The 13856-nt window shown below is 44.4% G+C and overlaps 1 protein-coding gene across 2 annotated transcripts; it reads right to left on the reverse strand.

Annotated features, from left to right (window-relative positions):
* Positions 1–2066: 2066 nt before the first annotated feature.
* LOC131259196 (protein charybde-like) lies at positions 2067–11047 on the reverse strand. Of its 2 annotated transcripts, none has more exons than XM_058260636.1 (4): positions 9648–11047; positions 6660–7224; positions 6421–6531; positions 2067–6287 (listed from the first exon to the last, which is right to left on the reverse strand). In XM_058260636.1, exons 1-4 carry the CDS (start codon positions 9763–9765, stop codon positions 6203–6205), a joined length of 879 nt encoding a protein of 292 aa, XP_058116619.1. In that variant the 5' UTR covers positions 9766–11047; the 3' UTR covers positions 2067–6202. The 2 variants fall into 2 exon arrangements, with proteins under 2 accessions (XP_058116619.1, XP_058116620.1); XM_058260637.1 differs by lacking the exon at positions 9648–11047 and adding an exon at positions 9019–9144.
* Between the last annotated feature and the right edge of the window lie 2809 nt (positions 11048–13856).

Genomic DNA, 13856 nt, shown 5'->3' on the forward strand with positions numbered 1-13856 from the left:
TTATGTTTTTTATTATTATTTTGCTTGTCACGTTTTATTGATTAATTTGTTAATAACTACTACAGACACATACATATACTTTTTGTATTTTTGTGTTTTTTGTCGTTTGTTTTCCACTTTTTTTATTTGGTTTTCACTTGATTTGACATCATCTCCCTTTTATCAATAACAAACAATTAGAGATTTCTGCTTTAACCATCGCTCCCCGCTATTTTCTTCTTGTTTTCCACTCCTCTCCTGCAACTGTAGCAAGAAAGGGAAAGGTCCGATTTATTATTGATTCATTTCCTGTGTTAAACTTGATGATGCGTATGCGTGTTTATGACTGCTGTTTGTATTATGAGTGGATTTGGTTAGACAATCGACATCGTGTGATGTTTGCTATTTCGGGGGTTGGTTTGCCATACTGTTGTATTTTATTTTGTTTTGCTACCTGCATTTACTGCTTATATAGAGAGCCTTTATAATGAGGGTGAATCATTTATTTATTTCATTGTGAAGTGTTGATTAGCTATTGTTTTGTCTTACTTTTGCTGGTGTAGTTGGTGTATCTTTTCTTGTTTCCGTTTTCCACATATGTCAAGAACGAAAGTGGTCAGTAATGTGCTTGGTATGAGTATGTTTGGGTGTGTGTGTGTGTTTTTTTAATGGTGTGTCTATTTGAAACAGGCTGGAGGGCACGCTAATTGATATTTTCTCCACAGCATTATATTTTATTTGATATCTTCAGTTGTATTGTTCATTTATTTCTCACATTCTCAGCGCATGTTGACGGTAAAGAGCTTTTTTTATCGAAGAGATTTTAGTTCACGCAGAACTGAAAGCTTAAATGGAAAGGCCTCATTGGGAGGAAATAGAAGAGTAAGAATGCGAACCAAAGTGAAAACAATGCGAAAACCAACGAACAACCGAAGTACCAACCAGGTCAAAACGAGATCAATCAATCGAACAGAACGAACAGAAGGGGAAGGCAAAGGAAAATCAACGAAAGTGAAAATAAAAACCAAAGCAGAAGACCATGAGCCTTTCGGTGTATAGAGATGTAATTGCAGAGTAAAACAAACAAAACGGGGAAGTATTATTTTTCATTTGATGTGGGTTTTATTTTTTCTTCAAAAAAACAACTTCTACGACTATTGATGTCTTAAAAACAAAAGACAGTGAGATCACAAATAATAAAAAAAACAGAAAAAAAAACTTGCAGAAGAAAAGGAAAGGTTACTACACATAAGTTAAAAAAAATTATAATAATATAGTAGCAGTAGTAAAAAGAAGAAAGATATTTTTATCCTTAATTCGTAAATTCAAATATCACAAATGAAACGGTTTTATCCTTTTCCTTTCACATTATCCTTTCTGCAAGTTCTTCGTTACCTGCCTGCGCCAACGTTCGGTCACAGGTCCTCACTTCTGAATGCATATTTTACACTGCATTTTGCTTTCCTTTTCGATCCTTTGCCTTTCTCCGTGCCTTACACACCCTTCGCATCAATCAATCGCACAATCTTATCTTTGCTTTCTTTTGTATCGTTCTTATCTTATTCGTTCGTTTTTGTTTTCATTTTTGTCTCTTTTGCATGATTCTTCTCCTCCTCCTCCTCGCCCCGCTTCGCCGGGGGCCTCTCCTTCTACTCTTCTGCTTCCTATCGAATAATTTATACAAAGAGACAAAGTTGACAAAATGAAAAAGGAAAAACATTTTCAAAAAATATTTCCCTTCAATGCTTAAGCTTAAGATCAATGATTTGTTTTCTTGTTTCAAAAACAAACGAACAGGAGGAAAAGAGCTACCTCGCCAGAAGGAATCGGCACTACGTTGGGGTTTCCGTGTACTGTTTTTAGGAGTGTTTACTGTGTATGGATGTTAAGAAGTGTGTTCTGTGAGATGTGTACGGTGTGAGAGTGTGTTTGCAACTGTGTGTGTTTTCTTGTAGATGTCTCATCCGACTGCTTGTTCTCCTTTCCGTCCCTTTACTCACAAATGCTTTATTATCGGCTTCCTGACTTCCGCGGCTTACCTATATTCAGAACTCCCTCCTTTACCGTCCGCCATTCACTTCCGTCGCCTGCAATATATCTCGTTATCCTTATCATGTTAATTCGTACCATTTTCTTCATTTTCTGTTATTTCTTTTTTTGTGTTTTTTTTGCTTCTCCTTCGACTGCGCGTATTTTTAACCATTTCTCCAATGTTTTGCAAAACAAGTTTATCCACGTTAGAGATATTTTGATTTTTGTCCTTTTTTCACATTACAATACATTGTTCTTATCGAGTTATTTTATACTGAGTTGTATTCTTTTTGTTTTTTAATTCGTTTCTTTTCCATCGAAAGTAGGAACTGCCATGTACCAATCATTCCAATTCGAAACAAACAAACATAATCAACCAAATTTAACTTTTTTTTTCGTTTTCGTTTTACACATTTATCACCAAAGGGAAACACTTTTGGAAAAAGAAACGACAAATAGAAGTAACTCGAAGGACAGATGGAAAAAAGGTGGAAAAGGCCAAAGAAGGGCACCGCACTAGGGCAAAACAAACACGAATTGTAATTTTAAACTGCTTATACGCAGGACAGAGGAAGGGGAGAAAATGAGAAAATTTCAAAAATGGAAATTCTAGCTTACGAAAAATACCGCTCGGTTTAAAATTACGCTTCTCGCATTCTCTCTGCTTTCGTTGCCAAAAACATAACAGAAAAATCCGAAAAGATGGAAAAAACATGTTTTTCACGCTCAACATGTCGCGCGCGCTCTGTGCCTTAAAATTAGTTTGTATCGTTTGAATTGTTTGTTTTGTTTCTTTTTTTTTTGTTGTTGTTACTTAACGATTTTTTTTCATGTTTTACAGTATTCGATAGTAGTTTTAGCACTACCTTTGAATGGATGAAAATGCGCATCACTTTTTCTTCTTCGCCTGTCACGCAAATCAGGGGGAGACTATATTATAGACAAGGCGAACTCCAATCTTCGTGTGTGTGTGTCTGGTTACCTTTTTTGTTTTCACACTTTGTTTTGTATTCGTCAATCACAAGTAAAGCAAAGCTGCGTTTGCTATATGTTTATTTTGTTTTTATGTGTTTGCTTTTGTAACGCAATGCTTTCGTTGAAAAAATTGAAAATCCTAAAACGCAACCGATTTTCTGCTGCTCTTGGCTCTCATGTGTTATGTTGTGTTCGTTTTCTCGAGTTATCGTCTTCTTTTTCGAACCCTTTTGCCACTTATTTCCACGTTCAAACGGAAGATGAACATAACGTAGCGTTTCACAATTTGTTGTAACACACTGCCCTACACAATTTAAAAATTAACGATCCTTTCTCCCTCGCTATCGGTCTTCCCTAACGCATTTTCTCCTCGGCCATCGGGCGTTGCCTCCACCACTCCACGCTAACGCGCTGCCAGGCTTCACGGGAGAGATCACTTACCGACCGGAATTAAAAAGGGGCCGCCCGGGGGCAGAGTGTGCCCCTGGGCGGATGGGTGGATTCCGGTCGAAATGTAAGAGGAAAATTGGAAAATCACTAGGAAATCATCACAAAATCGTTCACAATTAGAAGAGTTTAAAAACTATATTACTTTTTTGAACCAAACAAACAACATTCGAAAATACCTTCAGCTCGATCGATCCTCACACTCTATTACACTCCTTCTTCTTATTCCAAACTCTCGATAATCTAACTTCCTCCCTTTTCTATCGCGCGCGGTTCAACCTACGCCAAGGGTGTATTGCTGTGAACTTGCTGAACACGCAACAATAAAAGACAAATGCAAACTGCTTGATGAGCCAAAAACAATTTCTTTATGAGAATCACTTCTTCCTCGTCCTATCTTCCCCCCGAAGAACTTGCACTGTGTGGTTCCACCGGATGGAAGAAAAGGAAGATTCGTCATATTTCGAATAACATTAACGTATAAACATTACCGCGCAATCAAGATCCTATCCTTCCTCACCGCAAACTCCCTAGAAAGTTTGGCTGAAGAGATTAATTAAACGAAGCAAAAATATGTATATTTAGCTTAAAACCAATTTCGAGAAAGAGAAACTAATCAACGAAAAAAAAATATGTATAATAAATATACAGAAGAAAAATCCTATCCGAAAAGATTTTCTTACCGCATGCATCTTGTAGGTTGCTCCCTGCTTCCACTTCCGCTTTTCCTCAGCAGCTCTCGCAACACACACGCAGGCGTTTCCACCAAACGCGACGTTCCAGTCGGGTCGTTCTTTACCGTAGAGTTTATCTGTGTGTGAGTGTGTGTGAGTGTGTCTATGCTGTTCTTACACTGTCGCGCGTGAAGTGTGTTGTTTGCTTGTTGTTTGTTGGTTTACTTATATTGTTTCAGTAAAAATTTGTTTGCTGTCTACTACTTATTAGTTTGTATTGTGTTTGTATGCTCTTACGTGTAGAATTTGTTTTTCTCTTCTCCCCTCACTGCTTCACTCATTTCGTTCGCCTTCCGTGCTATCATCCTTATTCTTATCGCTTGGCTCTTACCTTCCTTTTTAACGTTTGCTTCGTTTCTAGTTTGTTGTTCATACTTATAGCATTCCGGCTTTGTGTTACACAATTATCATCACTTGGGTTTTTTTTGCTCGTTTAATGCTTCTGCTGCTTACCAATCGCTGTGTGTTTGACCGCTCTCTTGCTTCCTTTTCCCGTTTGTATCTTTTGTCGAGTTTTTTTTTCTTTTAAATATTTATAAAATACTTAAAAAGTAGTGTGTTGTTTGCAAAAATTTTGTAACCTCCCGTATTTTCTCCTTTTTTTGTATGATGCGTGCCCTAGCATCATTATTATTAGTTTTAATATGTTTAATATAGTAATTTGTTTCCTTCCTCTTCTCATTAAATCCTTTTGTATCGTAGGACACAAGTGAAAAAAGACAATTCGCTTTTTCCTACCTTGCTGCTAAACGCACACTCACTCACGCACGCACGCACGCACACACGCACGCAGCACCGGACACCCGACGGGCACACAGCAGTAGGTCGTCCCCGGGGGTCCTTCTTCTCCTTCTGGCCCTGGTGGAGAGTCGAGACTGTCGTGTGCCTCGCCTGAGAGAAGAGGCGCTGGTGTGGGAGGGTCGGCGTTGTGTGGTGTGTCGTAGGGCGAGAGGACGACGCAACCGGAACCGGACGATGACAGTTGATGACTGAAGAACGTGGCGACGAGATGAAGGAATGTGACAGCTTCCGTTGATGTGGAGAGCATTGTGCGCTGCGCTTCTGCTGGCGGGTGTCTTCCTCTTCTCCTCGATGACAGGACACAAAAAGGACACTGTGCCGCTCCGGAGATGTTATTCCATGGCCAGGAAGCTTCCTCCCTGACGGTGCCGAAGGTTCCGCAGGATCCGCTTTCTCTGGGAGCACACTTTAACTTTTGATCTTTTTTTTCTTCTTGCCGTTGTTGCCAATTCGCATTTCACACAACTTGTCACACGAATCATCATCATTAATATGCACGCGCACTATGGCCGCTTGAACGTTCATTACTTTCCGTTTGCTTCATACGAACGTCCATTTCTGAGGAGGATGTCGGAAGGAGAACTGTCCATCCACATCTTTCATCATATGCTTGCACACTAACAAACTCGCTTGCTATTCGAACAATCACATAATCACAGTTCCGTGGCGGCGGCCAACTAAACCAAAAACATATGCACCACACACCCATCGGCAAGGGAGATTTTATATCGGCTTTTCCACACACAAACATCAAATGCATTCGACTGCATTTTCTTCCGATGCGGCGGCGCTTGCTGGCCTCTGCTGGTCGTGGCTTTTCCATTTGGTTTAATCCCCGCTGCCTTTCTCTCTCTCTGCTGACTTGGTCGTCCACTCTCGATCAACGATCACGACCACCAACACCACCACCTACCCCCCGCGTAGCGTCCACCGCCCAAAAAAGGGGGTGCACCCGGTAGTCACGCGCAGTGTGGTTGAGGTGGGTACGGTGGGTGGTGAGAAACACACTCGCCTGATGAGCGTTTGATTTTTTTTGTTGCCTTCTCCCATCTTACGGGCAAAGGGGACGATCCGGAACCGGGTGATTCGACGAGAAAGTAAATCCTTGTCCTCTCTCCCTTAGCTCGGGACACGCCATCCCTTCCCTTCCATCGAGAGAAGGCGGTGGGGAAGGGGGGATTGAAAGGGTGGGTGTGGAGGTTTGGAAAGGGGGTTTCTGAGAAACCGAAGCAAACTTAGTCGGAGTAAGCGTGGTAGAGCTTGTTCTTCGTCAGCACAAACTCAGGACTGATCATGATTGTACTGCCACGGGCCAGATTTCTAAACGAGGAAGAGAAAAACAACAGAAAGAAAGGCGAAAAGGTTAGCCACACATGAAAAATAAGTCAACGATTCAGACGAAGGAAAACTATTGTAGATAGATATAGCTAGCTGTATATGAGGATATACTTACTTTAAAAACTGTGGCAAAATCGAGGTCCATCCTCGTCGGTCCTGTTTGAGCGTAAGGTAAAGCTCGAACGTCGAAACCGTGTTGGGATCGGTCTTCATGGTCGCAATCCGCCTGCGGAAAAGAATCGAAATGATAGAGAATCGTTAGTTAGACAAGCATGCTCAGATGGAGGACGCACTTCGGAGAGCGGCAGATGATGGAAGGAAGAGGCACACAGCAGTTTCGAAAGCCACACTTACCGAGTGTTGTCGGGCTCGTCCTCGAACTCGATGTAGATCGTGCAGCCGCGAATGCCGCAGGGTTCCTTCTCGGACAGCTCGAACATCTGGGACGATATCCTCGGGAGGAGATCGGCCGGCAGCAGCACCTCCGTGCAGGCCAGATGCTGCCGCTTGGCGATGCGCAGCTCGCTCTCGAGCCGCTGGGTCAGCTTCTGGAGGGCATCCTCGTGCGGCGAGGCAGTCAGCGCTATCGTGGCCGGCTCCAGCGGATACTGGTTCTCGCTGCTGGCCTGATGGTGGTGATGGTGGTGGTGGTGGTGGTAATGGTGGCCACTGGCGCTATTGTGGTGGTGATTATGATGGCTACTGGTGTGATGACTTCGCTGCTGCTGCTGTTGCTGCAGCTGATGCTGCTGCTGCTGCAGCAGCTGTTGCTGATTCGCCTGCTGCTGCTGCTGCTGCTGCTGCACGAGCTGACTTTGCGTCTGCTGCTGCTGTTGCTGCTGCTGACTTTGATGGCGTTGGCTTTGATTAGAATTTTTGTTACTATTGGCCTGGATTGGCATCAACGGTGTTCGGAAATCTAAGGTTGAAAAAGGGCGAAACAAAAAAGGAGAAAACATTATTAAAAAATTGCTACATTATGGAAAAGTGTTTTTTCTTTAATTCTGGTGGCCACGTCAGAATCGATTTTCCCTCAGCTTTCTTCCACGTACGCACGTACTCTTTTTTCCCATCATCTCACTCTCTCAGTCGCACTCTCTTTTTCCCGACGATGGAGGAGGAAAATTCATCGATTTTTCGAACCAGGCTCCCACACACTAACGCAACGCTCAGCTGGAGCCACCAGCTGTACACGGCACGCACACAAGAAGTTTGCCAGCGAGCGAACGCGTTGAAGGCTCCACCGAAGCAAAGAGAGCCACCACCATGCCGGAAAACCCAGCCGGAGCGAATCTCCCCGGCAGAGTTTTCACGCGCTCCACACACCGTGGTTCGGCGCACCTCGCTCGCTCTTTCGCTCCCTCCTTCCCAGCGCGAGAGGAGCAGGGTTAATCAACCAACGACCGGAGAAAAACGGCTAGCGAGGGAATGGTGGTGGTGTTGGTTGAAATGAAAACGAAACCATTTTATCGATTGGCGGAAAAAAGTGGAACGAACAGCTGTTCCCGTCTCTGCGCTTGTCCACCCCACTTCTCCTTAGCGTTCGCTGCTTCCTTTTCCTACTACTTGAAAAATCGATCTTTGGTCGAAGATATTTGCCTCTTACGTTCTTGGGAATAAAAAAAAATAAAATCTAAACCAAATGAAACTTTAAGAAAAGATACCTACGTATGTACATTCGTACGAAGTTGCTTTCAAAAGCGTAACAACCGAAGAAGTTTTAACTTTAACAACGAACAGAATATAAAAACTACCGCTGGAACAATCGAACGAACAACGCACAACAACCAATGTTTTGGAGGAAAATTATTGCAACAAGATGTTAAAAGACAATTTTATTTTATAAAGATAAAACAATAAAAAATTTCTCTCTCGCTGTATCTTTCTCGGTTGGCCAAGAAAGCACTAGAAAAGCTTATATGCACAAGGGCAAAGTGGGAAAAATTGAGAAAAAATGGAAAGAGACTAGATTGAAGAAGAAAAAAAATACTTTAATTCCCGGACGCCAAGGAGAGAGAAGAAGCTGCTGATGTTGCCCGTCCGACGGTTCGAAAGCGAGTGACAGAGTGTGAGCCAAGCAGAAGGGCGCCGCAAGTGGTAACGTGTGCTGACAGCGGTGGAAGCGGGGCACCACAGGCACACGAAGGGGTGAGCGAGAGAGGGAGAGCCCGTTGATGTGAAAGAAGAGAGGATACCAAAGTAACGGAAAATCTGCTCAGATCAGCTGTTCGTCTATATAACAGCCCGCATGCGAGACGGTGTGCGTGAGATGAGCCGCACAGATGATCGGTAAAGTTGCTCTTTCTCACTCGCGCTCCCATGCTCCCTCTCGCGCGCTCTTTCTCGACCGCAAACCGGTTCACAAAACCGGGTCGATGATGGGGCCTGCTTTTCCTACCGAGTGAGACACGATCGGCAATAGATGTGCCATTTCGCTCACCGCAGTGGGGGTGGGGGAGAAATGTTGGGTGGAACACAAACACACACACATAACTACCAGCTGTGCCGTTTGCCGGTTCCTCTCTCTCTCTCTCTCTCTCCTTCTCTCGCTCTGCTCTTCCTCGCTGTTTCGACCCTAAACGACTAACGCTTCGAGAAAGTTCACTTAGCAACAGCGAAACATCAAATCCGACACTTCTTCTCTCGCGTACCAACCGAGGACGTGCGGTTGGAGTGTTACAAAAATCGCGTTTTCGCATTGGCACATACTAACCACGGGAAGAAAAACTGAAACGCATGCTCTACACGCGACGATGCGTGCGATTAAATTCACGGTTTTGCACGTGCTGCTGCTATTTTTCAGCAGGCCATACAAAAAAATCAATGGGCTCGGCTCATACACCTATACACACACATACACACAGTTTGCTGTGATTTAAAACACGAATTATCCGGATTTACTCCGTAACGAAACTGATTTGACGTAACACAACTCGAAGGCCTACCAAAACGAACTGTCAAAAACACATTCCCGGAACGTCAGAAGGATCAAAAACAGATGCAGCAACCCTCCAAGAGATGGAGAGAAGGTGCAGAAAGATTTAACAAAAAAATATACATCTTCTCCATACGAGGAGAAAGAGAGAGCCCTTCGCAGAATGACCGAAAAGAGAAGTCTGCTCCCGAAAGTTTTGGAGACCGAAAGGAGGACCAATGTCAAAAACTGGAAGAAAAATAAAAACCAATCACACCACCCCAAAAGGCGTTGTTTCTCAGTCCGTCGCTTCCGAACGGATGCTGGCATGGTTCATATTTTTTCATGTTTTTTCACGTCTCTAATGAGGGAAAATCTCGCTCCTACTCCCCCGCCTCTTTGCAGACACTTTTCCATCGATTACTTACCGTTGACTTTTGTCGATCCTAGATAACCCAGCTGGCCCGGATACGGCGGCACGGAGATGAGTTCCATTTTCAGAAACTCTTCAACCAATTCGTCAATTGCAGCCAAATTCGCACTCATAAATTACACTCGTGAAAATCGCCGGAAGTGGCCGAGTGTTTGCACGCACAAACTTTTTCCGAAATTTTCTAGCGCACTTGACACAAAACTGCGACTTTTGCGTACGTTTTCCGCCTGCTGGCTTGTGTGTTCGTGGGAAAACTCACTAGAACTTGATTACACTGGTTTGGAAAACACTTCCTTCTGGTGGAGTGTCCGCGGAGTACTTGAACTCTTCCGTAGCGGGTTTTTTTACTTTATCTTACTTTGAACTTTTCAGCTTTGCTCTTGTGGCTTTTTGTTATCCTTACGAGTAATCTTAAAGTGTAGCTTATATTCTTTCTCTGCGTTACCGTAGAGCGTTGTGTGTGAATAAGGGTGAATTTCTTTTCTTTATACTTTGTTCAGCATTCGGAGACAATTTTCGACTTTCCTTCGATGCGCTCCTTGCTTTTCCCTTTTGTTTTCGCTCGGCCGGGGATGTTGTTAATGCGGATGATGCTTCTTATCGATTAAAATGTATTATTTGTAATTTCACAGCACTTGATTATCACTTTTTAATGACCGTCGCTTTCGCTAGCCTTCTTGGATTGCTAGGATGGCTCACTCGGATTTTTACTCGTTTTACTCGTCTCAGCTGGCTTTCCGTACGTTCATTTTCCGCTACCTTCGGGCGTACTTCTGGAGTGCCACTACCGCACGAATATCGCAACGAAACCGCGAAAATGAGGAAAACGAAACGAAACTTGCTTTCCGTTCACACAACTGCCACAAACTGCTGATTTTCCGGCCAAAAAGCACCACTAACTACGGCTTCTTTTGCGCTTTCGCCTCTGTACCGTGTGTCCTTGTACCTGGTGCACGTCAAACATCAACGCCTAATACAAGTCTCTTCCTTAGTTCCGGGCGAAAAGAGATTTTCCGGACACAAGTTGGCTCTGGCGGCTGCTCTTGAATAACTTGCGTTTTTTTTTCTCCGGATACTAATATAGTAACACGAACGAAAAACTTGCTCTTGCGCTGGGATTCCGTAAAGGCTCGCTACTTTGGGGGACGACTTCGGTCCCTTTTGCTTCTCCTTGCGAACTTGATTGAACGTCAAAAAAGCTAGGCGTTTGCGCTTGCACACAGAGTTTGCTCGGTACTACTTGCATACACGCTCTCTCCGTATCTCGCTATCTCGGTCTGTTACTTCGCGTTTTTCTTGCTTTCTCTACGGTTGCTGTTATTGGCTTGGCTGTACTGTGTAGTGTGTGCCACTTGCTGTGCGACCGTCTCTTGGCGCTTCTAGCATGTAACGAGATGTTGCTTGATCAATTGAAAGAACCTAACTAACCCGGCCGGCAACGAGTCTCCTATTTATAATCTAAACCAACACACGCGCACCGCCGGTCGCACACTAGCGCCGATCGCGTCCGAACACGAACCGAACGCTCGTACATAGTACACGCCACACGCACACCATCGCCACCACCCGGTAGAAAAGGCACTTTTCGATGGCGCACGATGAAGAGCGGGACGCAAGAGGGTCGATGGTGTGGTGCTGTTTACCCGACCACGTACCGGAGTGCAAAAGTGGTTACGTGACTTTACAACAGTATGCACACCGCCACCCATTTCCCACCCTGTCGAACCCAACGAAACGCACCCCATCCACGCACACACCCTCGAAGCGATCCCCCAATACTTTGCTTCCCCATCACCACAGGCTCGCCCTTTCCGGCTCCACAAGCCTCGGTTACCGGTTAACCGGCTTCTTCGAACGCGATTACCGATTACTTGAACAAAGAACACAAACACTAGCTCAGGGCGTTTGCTGGGCTTGATCGGTACATAGATTGTCCGGTTACAACGGGGAGCCTTCATAGTCCCCTCTTTGATGGAGCCCTCTACGCCTCCCCCCTACAAGCTCCATCAACGACAAGCAACAGAACCAGCGCGAACAGTTGATCGATGAAGGAATCATCGTGTGCGTGAGAGGGAGAAGGTAAGCACACGGCCATGCAGTGGAAGAAAGGAGATGGGCATAACCAATCCAGAAATCCATACCAAATGCTATATAGCCGCTAAATATACTAAACCTTCCCTTCTTCGGCCACCCTCTTTCGCTACCTTCCACTATCTCTGCCCATACACTGCTCTTCCGATTCTAGTAACAATATAGCGAAGGCAATTCCAGTAGCGATGAGCCCCCTCGGCACGCACCCATCGCTTCTTTCCGTATGTAAAATTGATAACTTTTTTTCTCGCTCTTGCACACGCCGAAGGGATTTTTTTATTGAGTACATACCGCTCGCACTCGTTTATCCACACACATCGCGCACACACGCACACCAACACCGCATGCCGGGTGTTCGCATGTACCGAGCTGCTATATACCATCGCCAGTGCGTGTGTGTGCGTGTGCCTACGTGCGAGCCGAAGTGTGCACGAAGTGCGAAACCTCCTGGCACGGTGGGATAGCGATGGCAATCATCGGCATCTTCTTCTCATTCGAGTTCTGTCGATTCTCCTTTGTTCACCTCGCCCGTTCTCGCTCTCGCTGCTTCTTTTTTACTCTCCGGTAGTGTTCTTCTTCCCGTAAAAAAGTGCTTTTTTGTGATCCCGTGCGGAGGCCCTGGATAGGCCTTTTTCCTATTTTTTTTTTGTTTTTTGGTTCCTGTCCCTAGTAGGCCTGCACTATTGTAGTGCACAAGCCTAGCAAGGCGTTTTTCGTCCTCGTTACTGCTAGGCAGCCGTTTTGAACCGCAGAATTATCCCGTTTCGATCGAAAATTTATCGGTTTCCAAAATTTTCCAGCATCCATTTGGACCTCCATTTCCACGAAAAGAAAACCCCTTCGCTATTCCTCCATCGTAGCAGGCACAGCGAGCGCAGCGGCACGGTCGAAGTGAACTGGGCGAGAAAAAAGATTTTCCTGGCGTTCAGCAGTATTTCTCCTAGGAGGAGCTCTGAACGCCACGAAAAATAGAACTTGCTTCCGAAACTTTCTCCAGATAAAAAAGTAACCACAGTGTGTTCTAGTGCACCGCAACCGTTTCCGAAAAATCAGCCCTTACCGGTGGTCATCACCACCGAGCCCTGGAAAAAAATGTGTGATATTTTATCGAGTGAATCTTGGAAAGAAAACGGTTTTGTTGCATCAGAAATCGCACCAGCAGCTTCAGAGTACGCGCACGTTCACCTGTCGGATGACGAAAGAAAACCATTCCGTTGACTGTGATACGCAAGGAACGTGATAGGAAGAGAGGAAAACAGAGTGCTGTACCTATAATTTGCACAACCGATCAAAAAGCACGAGGATGCTCGCATCAGGTGTGCCGGTCGAGGCGCTAGTGAATTCCAGTGAAAAAGTGCTAATTTCTAGTGAAAAACGTGACAGGGGAATTCCTTCCGCTTAGTAGGGGATTCCGGCCGTAGGGAACGCCACATAGCGCAGGGTTACCTCAGTTCTTCGAATTTCTCCATTGAGTATTGTTTCTTTCATTCAAAGCAGGCGCCTGCTTTTCTGTTTTAATTTTTTTCTTGCTACTTCTGCCGAATCGAAGTTGGTCAAAATTTATCGGCTTCCCTTGTGGAGCATTACAAAGGAAATTTAGCGTTTCCCATGAGTATTGTGCTAGAGCTATTGCTTTGGTTGTTGCCTTCTTTTGGCAATTTAAAAGTCAATCGATTCGCAAAGCGTCTATTAAATTTTATGGCGAACACAGTTTTGGGCATAATAAGGATTTCTTTTTTCTTGCGCAATTTGCTTCCCATATCATCCGTGCAACTCTTTCGCATCGATTGGAGAAGTGCTGATTTTTTATACCTCTAACACCTTTGCAATAATGGCATTCGACATCGACTATGGAACGTATTATAATAGTGCTTAAAATAGATCTTATCGATCACGCCACTTTTTTTTGTTCCATTGGAGGCCATAGAAAAGACACAACACACAAAAAATTAAAGATATGGTCACTTCTTGGACATTCCTGGTTGGTGGAAAAAATATCATACGATATTTCGTGTTCCGTCTGTGTGTTGGTTAAAAACATTGATTTTTAACTACGCAATCGATTTTCGCTCTAGGAACGCTTATTTTCTACTGCGTAGATCATGTGTGTGTT

This window comes from Anopheles coustani, chromosome 3 (assembly GCF_943734705.1).
Source record: "Anopheles coustani chromosome 3, idAnoCousDA_361_x.2, whole genome shotgun sequence".
Taxonomy (NCBI): domain Eukaryota; kingdom Metazoa; phylum Arthropoda; class Insecta; order Diptera; family Culicidae; genus Anopheles; species Anopheles coustani.

Coding starts and splice junctions, on each gene's coding strand:
- LOC131259196 (XM_058260636.1), bottom strand. CDS start 9,765: ATGAGTGCGAATTTGGCTGCAATTGACGAATTGGTTGAAGAGTTTCTG. Junction 6,532..6,659: donor GACGAGCCCGACAACACTCG/GTAAGTGTGGCT, acceptor TCTTTTCCGCAG/GCGGATTGCGACCATGAAGA. Junction 6,288..6,420: donor ATTTTGCCACAGTTTTTAAA/GTAAGTATATCC, acceptor TTCCTCGTTTAG/AAATCTGGCCCGTGGCAGTA.